The sequence below is a fragment of the Mya arenaria genome, chromosome 14 (assembly GCF_026914265.1).
Source record: "Mya arenaria isolate MELC-2E11 chromosome 14, ASM2691426v1".
In the NCBI taxonomy this organism is placed as follows: Eukaryota; Metazoa; Mollusca; class Bivalvia; order Myida; family Myidae; genus Mya; species Mya arenaria.
Window position 1 is genome coordinate 63,114,523 of NC_069135.1, and position 14,850 is coordinate 63,129,372.

At 37.3% G+C, this 14,850-nt stretch overlaps 1 protein-coding gene across 1 annotated transcript; it reads right to left on the bottom strand.

Annotated features, from left to right (window-relative positions):
* Window positions 1-656: 656 nt before the first annotated feature.
* LOC128218489 (uncharacterized) lies at window positions 657-12,099 on the bottom strand. Its single transcript, XM_052926166.1, has 5 exons — window positions 12,021-12,099; window positions 9,105-9,286; window positions 3,464-4,451; window positions 3,111-3,200; window positions 657-2,165 (listed from the first exon to the last, which is right to left on the bottom strand). The coding sequence occupies exons 3-5, from the start codon at window positions 4,437-4,439 to the stop codon at window positions 1,342-1,344; spliced, it is 1,890 nt and encodes a 629-aa protein (XP_052782126.1). The 5' UTR covers window positions 4,440-4,451; window positions 9,105-9,286; window positions 12,021-12,099; the 3' UTR covers window positions 657-1,341.
* Window positions 12,100-14,850: the final 2,751 nt, after the last annotated feature.

The following is a 14,850-nucleotide window of genomic DNA, read 5'->3' on the forward strand; positions in this document are numbered from 1 at the left end:
AACTGAATGATCACATTTTATTGAACTGCTTGAACAGATTTATTATGAAAATCCTTAAAGAAGGCAAACTCGAACAAAGTGTCGGAAAATATGCAAGTATTTCATAACCAGTGTGGATTATTAGGGTGGCGTATATACATGTTGACATCAATAATACGAGGTATGTGTTAATTTAAGTACAAACAGTCGTTGTACTTGCTACGAGTTCATGATTTTTAAAAATAAATTGTGACATTCAAGACATGAAAAGACAGATGCCAATGATTCGTACAAAACAATCAGATATACCGTTATGTAGTGGAATTTTCAAGGTGATCAATTGAAATTGATGGGAACATGAAATGACAACAAACTGTTGTTTGTCTTTATGGCTTAATCTCAAAAAACTACTTACTCTCAAAAACTAAATTTAATTTGAGAATGAGTTTACTCATCGCAATGAAGCCAGAAGGAAATAAGAATGCACAACTGGATTTCAGGTGAACCTGAAAAAGATGACTTTAAACTTACGAAATAAAACAAACAAACATATGTATTAGACTTCGTCTCGGGCCATTATGAGTCACTCGGGCCAATGATCACTCAACGGCCAGGCTATTAACCTCTAAATAGTATACATCACATTTAGTAAATACAAATTGATAACAGAAATGACAAACAGTTTATATTATACTATATTATTTAACAATCATTACACAGTAACATATAAAATAGTTAAGCTTTATGACTTTCAAACAGTCCATTTAATTAAAGATATCACCATTTACGCACATTTCGTTCTCAAGCGGAGGGAAGCCAACTTGTGGTTATAATTCATACACAATCGGCTTGTTACATTTAAACTAATAATACACAAACATATATTATTTTCTTATAACAAGTTATTAAACGACGTGTCACTTTTAGAAATTGTTAGAATTCAACATAATTTAAACGTCAATTTTTTTAGTCAAACCTTTTAACGTGGAATTATTTAGAATATATTTAAAAATAATTAGCATTGCAATTGTTCCTACACACTCCAATTAGTTCACACATTACGTTTGCGTTACAAAACATCTAACGCATTACAATAAGTTCACATTGGATATATAAATTACACTTATATTAAGTTGAAGACTTGATAATAACCTGTACAAAGTTAAATACTTTCACGCATTTTTCAAAATCAGGTCTGTTGCGTGTGACTAACGTTCTATTCTTCTTGTTGGCATAGCAAATATAACAGTATACATAATATTTTGTTATTAAAATACTCTATTAAATAAGTAAAATTTGAAAAAGTATGTTTTTTCACAAAGACATAATTATACAATATTTTAAAATAAATAACTTCAATTGTTACACATTTTTGAAGACTTTCACGGAGTTATTCAACCCAGAGCAACATGCAATAAACACCATCTTTTGCTTTTGGCAGTAAGCCACACTATTTGGCCACTGTATCCCCTCTTCCTTCCCAAGCAGTTGGGTTATCTTGCCGGTGAGCGTGTCCAGTAACAGGATGTTGTTACTGTAACACACGAGCAGCTGGTTGTCCCCCACGACTGCCAGACCACGTGGTGATTGTAGTATCGAATCTGTGTACGTCTCTAGCACATCTAGTGAGATGCTCAGCTTGGTTATGGTGTTGGTGCCCCGGTCTGAAACATAGATGGCCGGAGGAGTGTGGCCCTTTCTAGTCACTGTCAGATACTCAGGAAACATAAACAAAGGTTTTCCACTGCTGTCTGTGCCCACACTCTTCTTCACCTTTCCCTTCATGTCCATCAACACAATCTCCCATGGGAAGGACACTATCAATTTGCCATCACAAAAATCTATTCCAAAACATTGTCCATCTATTTTAACAACATCCTGTAGTGTGACATTTCCCTGAGTAGATAAGAACTGTATCTTCTTCTTCCCACGCAGAGTGACGGCTGCCCTGTCCCCGGGCAGGAGACACAGGTCCCATGGCTCATCAGTCAGTTTCACCTTGGATACCAGCTGGTTATTCTCGGTATCCACCAGTTTCAACGAGTAGTTAGCGCAATCTACCAGTAGAAGCCTGTTCCCAGGTAGGAGGGCCGCACTGGTCAGGAAGCAGTCACTGGTATCACCTTTTGTCTTCACTGAAATGTCAGGCTGTGTGCTGAACTTGGACTGGCTTAGGTCTGCACTGCCTTTGAAGTACACATAATCATAAATAACAAAAAGAAAAAGAAAAGTTGTTTTTGTCATCACATTTGAAAAGGAATAATGATAATAATATCATTTAAACAAAATATTCGGGGATTTTTTAGCATGAGATCTTTAGACTACTTAATTGTATAAATATAGTATTTAAATTGTTTGTATTTACTTTTAAAAATACGAATGGATCAAACCTATCGCAACGGTTTATATATTTTTATGAATCATCATTGCTGTTGCGGTGTTGGTATAAAATGATTAGGGGTAATATTAAGTAGTACAAAGCAAACGTCCTTGCGTAGGAAAATAAAAGGGTAATAAGTGCTGCGCTTTCGTCTAGAATATTGTATTAAAATGGAGCGGATGTTAGCATATTGGGATTTTACGAGCCACTAAGCGATTGAAAACAATATCTGCAAAAATCCACGAGAGTCGATTACGAAATTCCTGATGAAAACGCTATATTAATTACACTTTTATAATATATATATGTGGCTAATACACATGTTTTCATAATAAATGCAATTTTGAATACGCAATGTTTTGTGTTCTGACGTCATTACAACATTGATAAATTTGTTTATGTTTTGTAAGCGGATTAGAAAACAGTCGTTTTGCACTAACATAAGTTGAATACCGACAACCGCATTTGACAATATGTGAAGTAAAGCGCCTGGAATTATAATGGGTATACAATAAGTATAAATACCGTATTATAGTACCCAAACAACATAACATTTATCCTTCCAAAAGTCATGCCTTGCGTATATTTGTATCTTAATTTTATTTGCTGAATATTATTTGTCGTATAATCTTTTTGTTTTGCTTTTGATTAGTACTGGTTACCTTGAGCGACGTCAAAAGGCTTTTGAAAATAGATTTATCGACTGCATCACATATGGCAAAGTCAAATTTGTCTTCGGTTGTTCACAAACCTTGTTGTTGCTGCATCGTTTCGTGTTGCCGTGGTAGCTGCTCCTTCAGTAGTTGTCGATCTTGCTGCCCTACCGCCGAAGCAGATACACCTGGAAGTATGATTGAGTATATATACCGTATTGTTAGACCAAAACAATTAAAGTTCATGTCATTCAAAAATTTGCTGACAATTGTTTGTCCAAGTATTTCATCTGTTATTTTTGTTAAGCACTTGGTGAATTTACAAAAAAATTTTTTTAACGTAACGTTAACGTGCCTGGTTAATTTGAGCGACGTCAACAGGTTTTTTAAATCAACCTTTTAAACTGCATCACTTAGGAAATGTCAAATTAGTCAGTAGTTGTACGCAAACCTTTAAATGATAAGGCTATAAAGTGTTGATGGAGTTGTTGTGGCAAAGTCCTCTGTTGTCGTTGTTGCTGATCTAACGCCGACGTTGATTCGCCCTCTTGAAACCGTCCTATTGTCTTTTTAGAAGCTATTAACTGCTCAATTGCGGGGTCCCGGTGAAACTTGTATCGGGGAACTTCACTCTTCCTACGCATCTCTTCCAGGGCTGTCTGGAGACGCGCAAGCCATTTTATAGCTCGTTTTCCTAATATTAATAGCTGGTTGCCATTGCCGTCCTGTGCTTGAAGCTCCGACTTTAGTTGCTCAATGGATGAGTTCATGTTTGTGCATTTTAATTTCAGTTCATTCAGCAGTCTCTTGGATGTTCGTTTCTTCTGATCAATTTCTGCCAACAGTTCGTTCTCCCTTTGATCCAGGTACTGGTTAATTTCATTCCTGAATTTGCGAAGCTCATTGATATTGGTTAGGCTTTCTTCGTCAACTGATTTCATGATCGCTTGTATGTCGTGTAAAAGTTTGCCAATGTTACTGGCCGTCTGGACAAGTCCTGTTTTCAGGCGGTTGTATTCTGCACCCTGCTGGTATTGTTTTGCCACTTGCATGATTTTCTCTACTTTGCAAGAGCGATGTTCGTCATTCTCAACTAAACAGTCTCCACACAAAAGTGCATCATGACTTGGACAGTAATATTTGATAAACTCTTTAGGATGAAGCTGACAAGTTTCTATAAACTTTTCATCTTCACTCTCTTCGCGAAATGAGGGAGGCATAATGTTTTTGTTTTGGAGGGCGTGGCTTTTGGTTATTTTCTGATTCCGGTGTACTCGGGCGCAGGTGGAACACAGGAACTCCTTGCAGACGGGACAGAAGGCCTCAGGGAGGATTTTCTTGCCGTCCTCCGCGCATGGCTGGCAGTAGGTGACGTCTGTCACCGATCCATACGCCATTTGTGCCTTTCGTCCGGGAACAGCATCCATCCTTATGAGTGCCTGAAATATTTAAGGAATATATGGCGTAGCTGCAGTTTGAACCATGAATCTATAATGATGGAAAAACTGTTTTTATTTCTTAGCAACATTAAATTCTTCCCTCTTTGTCCCTCCCTCCCAAATGTTCCTCCAGTCTCTTTTTGTCCCTCCCTCAATTACCCTTTCTCATCTTTTACCTTCCGTCTCTCTTTCTATGTCCATCCCTCTCCCCTCTGTCTTATCCACTATCTCTGTTCTTCTCTCAATCTCATCTCACCATCCATCCCTCCATCTCATCTCATCCTCTCTATCTCCCTATTTCTCTCTCTCTATCTCCCTATTTCTCTCTCTCTCTCTCTCTCTCTCTCTCTCTCTCTCTCTCTCTCTCTCTCTCTCTCTCTCTCTCTCGTGTGTGTGTGTGCGTGTGTGTGTGCGTGTGTGCGTGTGTGTGTGTGCGTGCGTGCGTGCGTGCGTGTGTGCGCGCGCGCGTTTGCTGTGTGTGTGCATGTGTGCGTGTGTGGGGGGAGTGTGCGTGTGTGAATTTGTGTGGGAGGGAAAGGGGATGCGTGTGGGGGGAGAGGGAGTGCGTGTGGGTGTCCCCGTGTGTGAATGAGAGGGGTCGCACGAGCTCGCACGTGTGTGCTTGTTTATTTACATCCCGGCAGAAGAGCGTTTTAAAAAGGGGATGCTCCGACGTGTATGACGTCGTCCATCGGGTGAAATCCAAACTGCCACCTGTGTGTATTATCTCAGATGTCAGGAAAATACACAGGAGATGCTCCGACGCTAGGTAAATACACAGGAGATGATCCGATACTAGGTCTATGCACAGGGGATGCTCAGACGTCAGGGCAATACCCCAGGAATGCTCTGACACAAGGGCACTACACAGGAGATGCTCAGATGTCAGGGCATTACACAGGTGATGCTCAGATATAAGGGCAATACATAAGGGATGCCCAGACGTCAGGGCAATAATCAAGTGATGCCCAGAAGTCAGGGCAATACACAGGGGATGCTCAGACACTTTGACAGTAAACAGGCGATGCTCAGACGCTAGGTCAATACACGGGAGATGTCCAGATGTCAGGGCAATACAATGAGGACGCTCAGACGTCAGGGCAGTACACAGGATATGCTCAGACGTCAAGGCAATACACAATAGATGCTCAGACGTCAGGCTCATACACAAGGGATGCTGAGACGTCAGGGCAATACACGGGAAATACCCTGATACATTAGCAATACACAGGGGATGCTCCGACGCTAGGTCAAAACACAGGGGATGCTCCGACGCTAGGTCAATACACAGGAGATGGTAAGACTTCAGGGCAATACACAGGAGATGGTCAGACGTCAGGCCAATACACAGGGGATGCTCAGACGTCAGGACAATACACGTGGGAAGCTCTGACACCTGGGTAATACACAGGGGATGCTCCGACGTAAGGGAAATACACAGGAGATGCCCAGATGTCAGGGCAATACACAGAGGATGCTCAGACGTCAGGGCAATACACAGGAGATGGTCATACTTATGTGCAATACACAGGGGATGCTCCGACGCTAGGTCAATACACAGGAGATACTCAAACGTAAGGGCAATACACAGGAGATACTCAGACGTCAGGGAAATACACAGGGGTTGCTCAGACACCTGGACAATACACAGGGATTGCTTCGACGTCAGGGCAATACACAGGGGATGCTCAAACGCTAGATCAATACACATGAGATGCTCAGACGTAAGGGCAATACACAGAAGATGTTCGGAAATCATAGAAATACACAGGGGATGCTCAGACATCAAGGCAATTAACAAGGGATGCTCAGACACCTGGGCAATACCCAGGAATTGCTCAGACGCTATGTAAATTCATAGGAGATGATCCGACGTCATGGCAATACACAGAGGATGCTCAGACGTCAGGGCAATACACAAGGGATGCTCAGACGTCAGGGAAATACACATGGGATGCTCAGACATAAGGGCAATGTACAGGGGATGCTCAGACACCTCAGCAATACCCAGGAATTGCTCCGACGCTTTGTAAATACATAGGAGATGATCCGACGTCATGGCAATACACAGAGGATGCTGAGACGTCAGGGCAATGCACAGGGGGTGCTCAGACGTCAGGGCAATACACAGGGGATGCTCAAACGTCAGGGTAATACACAGGGGATGCTCAGACGTCAGGGCAATACACAGGGGATTCTTAGACACAAGGGCAATAAACATGGGCTTCCCCGAAGCAAGAGCAATACACAGGGTATGCTCTTATACCAGGGCATTAAATAGTGGATGCTCAGAAACCAGGGCAATAACCACTGGGTTTTCCGAAACCAAGGCTTTACACAAAGGATGCATCCGACAACAGGGCTATAATACACAAAGTTTTCAAAAGGGCATATAATTATTATATATAAAAGAATATGCATAGCCAATGTATATCTTTATTTTCCCCATGTGAAATAAACAAATAAGAGTTATATAATAGTGATATAACTGCTATATTTCTAACCTTTTGGTACATGGTCAATATTGTAATATCCAAATTTGGATTCACTATGGTTAAATCATATCAATGAATGTAGGACAAAATATACCATGGAAAAAACGTCCATGTCATTTTTGATAAAACCTCCCCCTTCAGGGTGAAAAAAGCCTCCAACTTCATTTCGACAGGATGGAAAAAAAGTCCCAATTCACTCCCAAAAAACATCCAAGATCCATGATATGTTTTGTACGGCTTTCGGCTATTAAAAAAGACACTCAGATCTGTTATCTGATAGACAGCAGACAAAAATAAAAATTAAGATCAATACACATAAGTTGTGTAATATAAACGGGCTTGGGAGAGGGAAAGTCACTTAATAAAGGCTTAAATATGGTATTTTATGTTGTTTTTTTGTTGTTGTTTTTTACGTGAATTGTTGGTGTCTACTTCAACGAAGGGATCAAACAGAGCACAATGCAAATGTTGGTCGTTATGTTGAACGTAAGAATGGGCGTCCATTCTACAAAAAAAGCTACATAGACAAGCCATGTTGTCAAAAAATCAAATATAAACCCGGTTTAGAGGCAACAGTTTTTTAAGTATCGTCACCACAATAACTGTAAAGCGAATCAACGAAAGACGAATTAGTTACCGTGAACATTCAGCTGTAGCTGCCCGTGACCAGCTGTTTTGGGGGAGCAAACGGTCAGAAGATATCATGGCTAATAGTATGCTGACCAATAACCATGACCGTTCACTTATAGGAGCTTGTGACCAGTAATGATTTTGGAACCAGACGATCAGAAGATGTCAAATCACCCAACCTAAGCTTTCAATACACTTAAGAACTAATATCATGATCGTTCTTCGATCCAAGCTTATCGAAAATTCTCTGGTATATATTCTCAACCAAGCTCATCATTTATAATCGTAGTATAATGTTAGGGAAAAGGAACTAAAAGTTTCTTATAGCATAGTTTTTTATATATTATTTAACCAATTTCATGTACTTAGTAAGGTCGTTAAATATACAAAACAAAACTGAGTACTCAAGTACATTTCTTGCTCTTAAAGGCACACACTACAGGTTGATGAAAAACATGTTAGTTTTTAAATTCAACGCAATGTCGTGTTTAACTTATTTGAAATTAATACTAAAAATGCTTATGATTCAGGTACAGATAACAAAAAATCGCGAACGCTCGGTGATTTTTAACTTGGTTATTTTTGACCACGAAGCTAATAATTGAACAAAAGAATATTGATAAAGCTATTGTTTTATCTGTACCTAAGTCTTATGCTATTGTATTTCTATATATTTTGCATCAACCTATATTGTGTGCTTTAAACCCTTATTACTAAAACATTCATCAAGTTTTACAAAAGAACATATGTATAACAAAAATATGATAACTAAAACTATGCTATGATATAAACTAAATTAATTGCTTTAAGTAGTGATTGAGTTCTTTTGCTTGCAATCTTTATACTATTATGCCCATGGTAAGTTGATATCCCTATATTGTATTAAAAGCTAGCCACGAGATATAGCGTGTTTAACATTGTGTCCGTAAATAGAATCATATGACTTCAATAGGGCTGCCTTTGACAGTAGACGTAAGGTATTGTTTGTGTGATCGTGTGAAGTTACGGATAATAAGTGACTGAAATATTTTGTCAATGATAAACACACAATGATTTTATCAAAGGTCATAGAACTTCAGTTGCTATGAATAGTTAACATAAAGACAAAACTATTGTTTTATAAAACAGCATGAAAAACAGTGCGTGTTTTTTCCTAATATTCCTCTGCAAAAAAACTCATGGTTCGCTTCAAACGAAGTGGTACAGTTGCATATGACCATTAGCTGACCCATTTGGTTGTCACTGTCAGTAGGTCGAATATCAAGGTTAGGGTCAATCATTATGTATGCCAAATATGTCATATGTTAGGACACACTGACTGTACTGTGACACATTGTTTGCGCGATTACTTTAGGTTGATCTTGATCAGTAGATGACTAGGGGTTCGTAGGTTAACGCTGAAGGTCACTGACACCGTATTTGTGAATATTTATGAAAACATAGAGTAACGATCAATGGATTATGAATAGATTAAAACAGAAGTTGATTTGTTTAACATTTCACAACGATTGCAAAAAAATGATATTACCTGTGGTAAGTCAATGTCACTGGAACGATGCTGTACGAGAGTGTGGTCTTGTGTTGTAGAAGAAACCTGAGCGCCCGGATAAACCCGATTGTCCGGCTTGGTGACAACCAACCAAACTCACAAACGCACAGGCCGGATCGAGCCCGAGAGGCCTTGGTAAGAAGCGAACACTACCCGGAAAGCTGAAATAAGTATATTGTCCATGTATAACATTTACCTATGAAGATATTTCATAGATGTCTTATAGCCTGAAAAATATCTGTATATATATATATATATATATATATATATATATATATATATATATATATATATATATATATATATATATATATATATATATATATATATATTAACAACTATTTTTTTGAAAAGATTGTTATTATTTGTTGCCTTACATTGTTTTGTCTATCGGCTGTTTTGATGTTTGTATGTCCTAGATAATTGTGTCAATCAATCAGGATCTTGGTTACATTTAATGTTATTATAAAACTTACTTGGCTTGTAACATTTGTTTGTACTCGACCACCCTTTCTTAAACTTTTTTAATCCATTCTTAAACATAATTTCTACCTAGTATGTTATGTTCCATGTATTGTAGCATTTGTTTTCTCTCTTGCTTAATGCTTGTTTGACCTCGATCCTTTTGCTTTTGCTTTTTATCAGGATCTTGTTGAGGATAATGTTTTAGGCTAGGAGGCTTGTCTCTGTTATTACGATTGTTGTATTGGACGCAGAAATCATGTATAGTCTGTGCTCAAGAAGAGTGGTGCTCCAAGGTTAATGTGCACTACCAATGAATGATGTCATATGAATCGTTATTGGTCACATGTGACAGCGGCATTTCAAACAACTCGTACATCGACTCCTAAAAGTATGTTTTTTATACACGTTCTACTTAAAAATATAAATACACATGCTTCAACTATTTTAAATACGATATATTTAAGGTAGCACATCCCTTATGAAAGCATTCAGTTGAAACTCTTCAATTTGAATGAATTAGCCTAAGTTGTTCATTACATAACTACAAATCGTCTGAGAGTTTTAAGGTATAGGTTCGAATCCACCCAAAAGCACGAATATTATTGTTATTATTTGTTTTAGTTTTAAATTATCATTTTGAATTTTCATTAAACAGTAATTAAATATTGTAATATTTAATATAAATAATATATAATTTAATAATAAATTTGCTGGCTTGGCTTAAATAGGTATTTGGGAAATTCAAACTCTATAATATTTTAATCGAGACAGTAAAACAATATGTTAAAATTGTAAAACCATATTGCTATTTTTAGTACAGTTTGATTATATTTGTTGATGATGTGATCAACAATGATTTATTTAGGAAAAGAAGTGAACTTTTGCTACTATGATACCAAAGTATACCAAAATGTTGAAAAGGGTGTGGAACAAAGGATTCTTACTGTATCTTGCGTAATGATCTAGACTTTCGCTCTTCATCGTTTAGGTTACTTTTGGCTTACACGGTATGAATTCAAAACATGAACAAGACATGATTATATATAATTATGTATAACATAAATAACTGTCAAACGTCTTAAAATGAGGAGTGGTAAATGATATAATAAAACGATGTTTCATTCACTCTATATAAGAATATGTAAAGATGCATAGTTATCATACAGTATTATTCATTTGTATTTTATATAGTCATTCTTCATATCTTACATTTTCGTTTGTTCAATAAAATTAATGTCAAGTTTTGTTCTGTATGTTTTCTTTCAATTTGTTCTGATTATAATGTTCCATGTCTGTTCAGATCGGAAGAAATAAAAAATCTCTCTCTCTCTCTCTCTCTCTCTCTCTCTCTCTCTCTCTCTCTCTCTCTCTGTTTTAACAAGCATTTTGAAATGGGTGTAGGCTAATTAAAGTTCAAATAGAATTGTTACTTGACGAACAAAATCTTTTAAATTTTGGTTTTGAATTCAGTAAATACGAGTACATATAAATTATCAAAATGATCATAATTTGAAATAATGCCCATTAGGGTCTAACTACCTTAATTTTACGTTCTATTTAAAATGAAAAATGCATAATGCACTTGCCATAACACATTTCAACTTAAGTATCTAGTCTTTCTTTTCCCTGACTTTAATTTAGATGTATGCGTTTTTAATCCTGGCGTTTTAACAAATCATTCCATCTAAACTGATTTATTCTCTTACATCTCCATTCAAATCTTCAAATCACATTGGTGGGTATAGACATTGAAGGAGCTGCCAATCTTGTCAATCGTTGAATACTGCTGTATTAAGTTCCGTTTTAAATAATTGTATGTATTTTTAAAGACTTACTCAAATTTCATTTGATACTGAAAATATAATTTGCAAATGTTAAAACCTTCATAAATGTATATAATAAAATATATAAAGGTTAAACAATACATTTTGATAATGTCCACAAATAAACAAGCAGAATTAGATGTTAAAACGCGGGGTTTTAGGGCGTATCGTTTGATGTGCGCCCCTCCTACATAATTAAATAAATGATTTGCTGCATATGGGCGTGTCCGATATTGACTTAGATGCACATAGGCAATTATACGGGGTGGGGCTGTCGGGAACGTCCCTTCCCCTTAATTTGCTAATATTTTAGTGGTTTATATTTTTTCCCAAAAAAATGTTATCAAAATGCATCGCTTTATATGGCAAAACCATCATTTTCGTTAAGCGCAAGTTTCGAACAATTACTTTCATTAAGATTTTATTATGATATGTCAGACATTATGTCGCCTTATAAGCAAACATAATAAATATGAAGCGCAATGATTTCGAAAATTTATGCGGAAGTCAATTCTGATATTAAATTTCCTATTTCAAATCGAATTATACAATTTCAAACTAATCTAAACATAACGTTCACTAGAATATAAATGTAAAGTATACTTACAAATACTATTAGCCAATCTGATAACTGTCCAGTGCCAGATTTTATTCGGTGTAGTCTTTATATTTCTGCTCAACAAAACTTCTGTCATTTAACAGAACGTAAACATGAATTGACAAATATTTTTGAAACGAAACTAGTAACTTCCTGTTTTAGGGTAGAGATTACCTTTCAAGCTTAGTATTGTTTTTGTTTAGCTTTATCTTCCCTTAATAATTGTTTCAAACTGCTGACAGTATCAAAGGGTAGTGCAAACAATTATGTACACAAATATGCACCACTTACTTCTCATTGTTTGCAAATAAATTTAGTAAAACGTAAATTGATTCATATCAATCCGTTAAACAAAACACACCCACTTGACAGTGCTGCCTACTTTGAAAGCTCCGCCTTGTGTACTTAATGAAGTGATATGGAACGATGCAACTCTACAACAAACCCAAAACAAAACAAAAACAACTCTACAACAGGTTAATAACCCAATAAGGTAGGTGAATGAGAAATCTTAATAACTGGCCTTGTACAATTTTCCCACATACTTTCATAATACGGTTTCACTAATTAAGCACAGGGCAGCTGTATATGGACATCTGAAAAAAAGAAGCTGACCAGTGCAGTCATGTTTCGTGCGTTGAACTGTAAAACCTCTGTCGGAGTCTGATTACTGAGGGAAGCAAGATTGACAAAAGGTCATTCGAGGATCAAGGACTGGACAAACATTCATTAGAATTCCCCCTACGATGCAATAATACGAATATCACTGAATTATATATAATTCACCGAGTATCATTGAAATGTAACCATTCATAGCTGTGAGAACAATGTAGATATTTTCTTGCCACATTATGACTTAGGGCAAACGAATGCGTGTAGACTTAAATTTACTTTTTACTTTTGTTAGGTGAAATCGGTGTCAACTTTATTTATTCTGTGGACGAAAGCATAAGAGCATATATTATTATGCTACGTTACAAATGATTATTTTAGTAAAGGAGTTCTGAGCTAATATTTTAGAAATTATAAGTGATCCTCATTGATACATCATACGTCTACAGTATCAGGTTTACCGGAAATGTCCTATTAGGGCAGCATTCCATAACAGACACGCATGTGGGCTTTTGATGGCTCTATTTTCCGATTCTGCGACTCGAACAATGCTTACATTAACTCTAAACTAAATAATGTATCAGCAAATTTGTTCACATTAACATCATAACATTGATGCCATTTGGTTAAAGCGCACCTGATTAGCCAATCGTAACATCACGGTCATCTCCGGCCAGCTTCGAGATAGACAAACACATGCTTTTGCGTAATTTAAATGGCAGTGATTATGAAAGCATGCATGTGTATAAAGTGATTTATCAAGTAAAATATATAATAAAGTGTTATAAAATCTGCGTTTTGATTTGGAATGTTGTATTTGACTCTCTTATATCTTGCGCCTTGTACAATTCAATCTGCAAATTTGCCCGATAAACTGGTGAGGATGGGGGTTATCAATGTCCGGACAACCGCTGAGGATCGGGGTTATCAATGCCCAGGCAACTGGTGAGGATCGGGGTTATCAATGCCTGAACAGCTGGTGAGGATTGGGGCCGAAAAACTGGTGAGGATTGGGGTTATCAATGCCCGGACTACCTGTGAGGATCGGGGTTATCAATGCCCGTACAATCATTAATGATGCAGCATCTAGGTGGCGTACAATCATTAATGATGCAGCATATAGGTGGCGTACAATCATTAATGATGCAGCATCTAGGTGGCGTACAATCATTAATGATGCAGCATCTAGGTGGCGTACGATCATTAATGATGCAGCATTTAGGTGGCGTACAATCATTATTGTTGCAGTACCTAGGTGACGTACAATCATTAACGATGCAGCATTTAAGTGGCATACAATCATTATTGCTGCAACATCTAGGTGGCGTACAATCATTAATGATGCAGCATTTAGGTGGCGCTCAATCACTGATGATGCAGCATTTAGGTGGCGTTCAATCATTGATAATGCAGCATTGAGGTGGCGTACAATCATTAATAATGCAGAATTTAGGTGGAGTTCAATCATTGAAGATGCAGCATTTAGGTGGCGTAAAATCATTAATGATGCAACATTTAGAAAGTTTACAATCAGGGATGATAGGGGGCGTAAAGTCAAAGTTTCTGTAGCATTTAGGGGGGCTTACAATAATTTATGGTGCCGCGTTAAGTAAACGTACAGTTACTGAAATGTAGAGGGAGAACAATCAGTGATGATATTTAAGCGTTGAAGGGGCATACATTCACTTATGATGCAACATTTAGGAGCCGCACTATCACTTATGAATAAGCGTTTAGAATGCCTACAGTAACTGTGAATACTGAGATAGCGATTATTGGGTATACATTCACTGATAATGTAGCAGCTATGGGCTAAATCACTTACAGTCAAGCGTAATATAGGCGTACATTTACTGATTATGTAGTGTTTATGGGGGCATACCATCACTAATGATGCAGCTTTAGGGGGCGTAAAATCGCTGATAATGTAACCTTTAGCGGGCGTACACTCACTGGTGATGCAATATTTAAGAGACGATCATTTACTTATTATGTGGCATTTAGGGGGCGTACAACCGCTGATAATGTAACCTTTAGCGGGCGTACACTCACTGGTGATGCAACATTTAAGGGAAGATCATTTAATTATTATGTGGCATTTAGGGTGCGTATAGTCACTGACAGTGGAATGTTAAGTAGGCGTTCACTGGTGATAAGACATAACAGGGAAAAACACTCTCTAATTGTGTGGCATTTAGGGTGCGCATAGTCACAGATAATAAGGTAT

Excerpts from the sequence above, each read along its gene's own strand:
- LOC128218489 (XM_052926166.1), bottom strand. The coding sequence starts at position 4,439 with ATGGATGCTGTTCCCGGACGAAAGGCACAAATGGCGTATGGATCGGTG. Across the intron at positions 3,201-3,463 it reads TATAGCCTTATCATTTAAAG|GTGTATCTGCTTCGGCGGTA; the intron begins GTTTGCGTACAA and ends TCATACTTCCAG. Across the intron at positions 2,166-3,110 it reads AACGATGCAGCAACAACAAG|GCAGTGCAGACCTAAGCCAG; the intron begins GTTTGTGAACAA and ends TGTACTTCAAAG.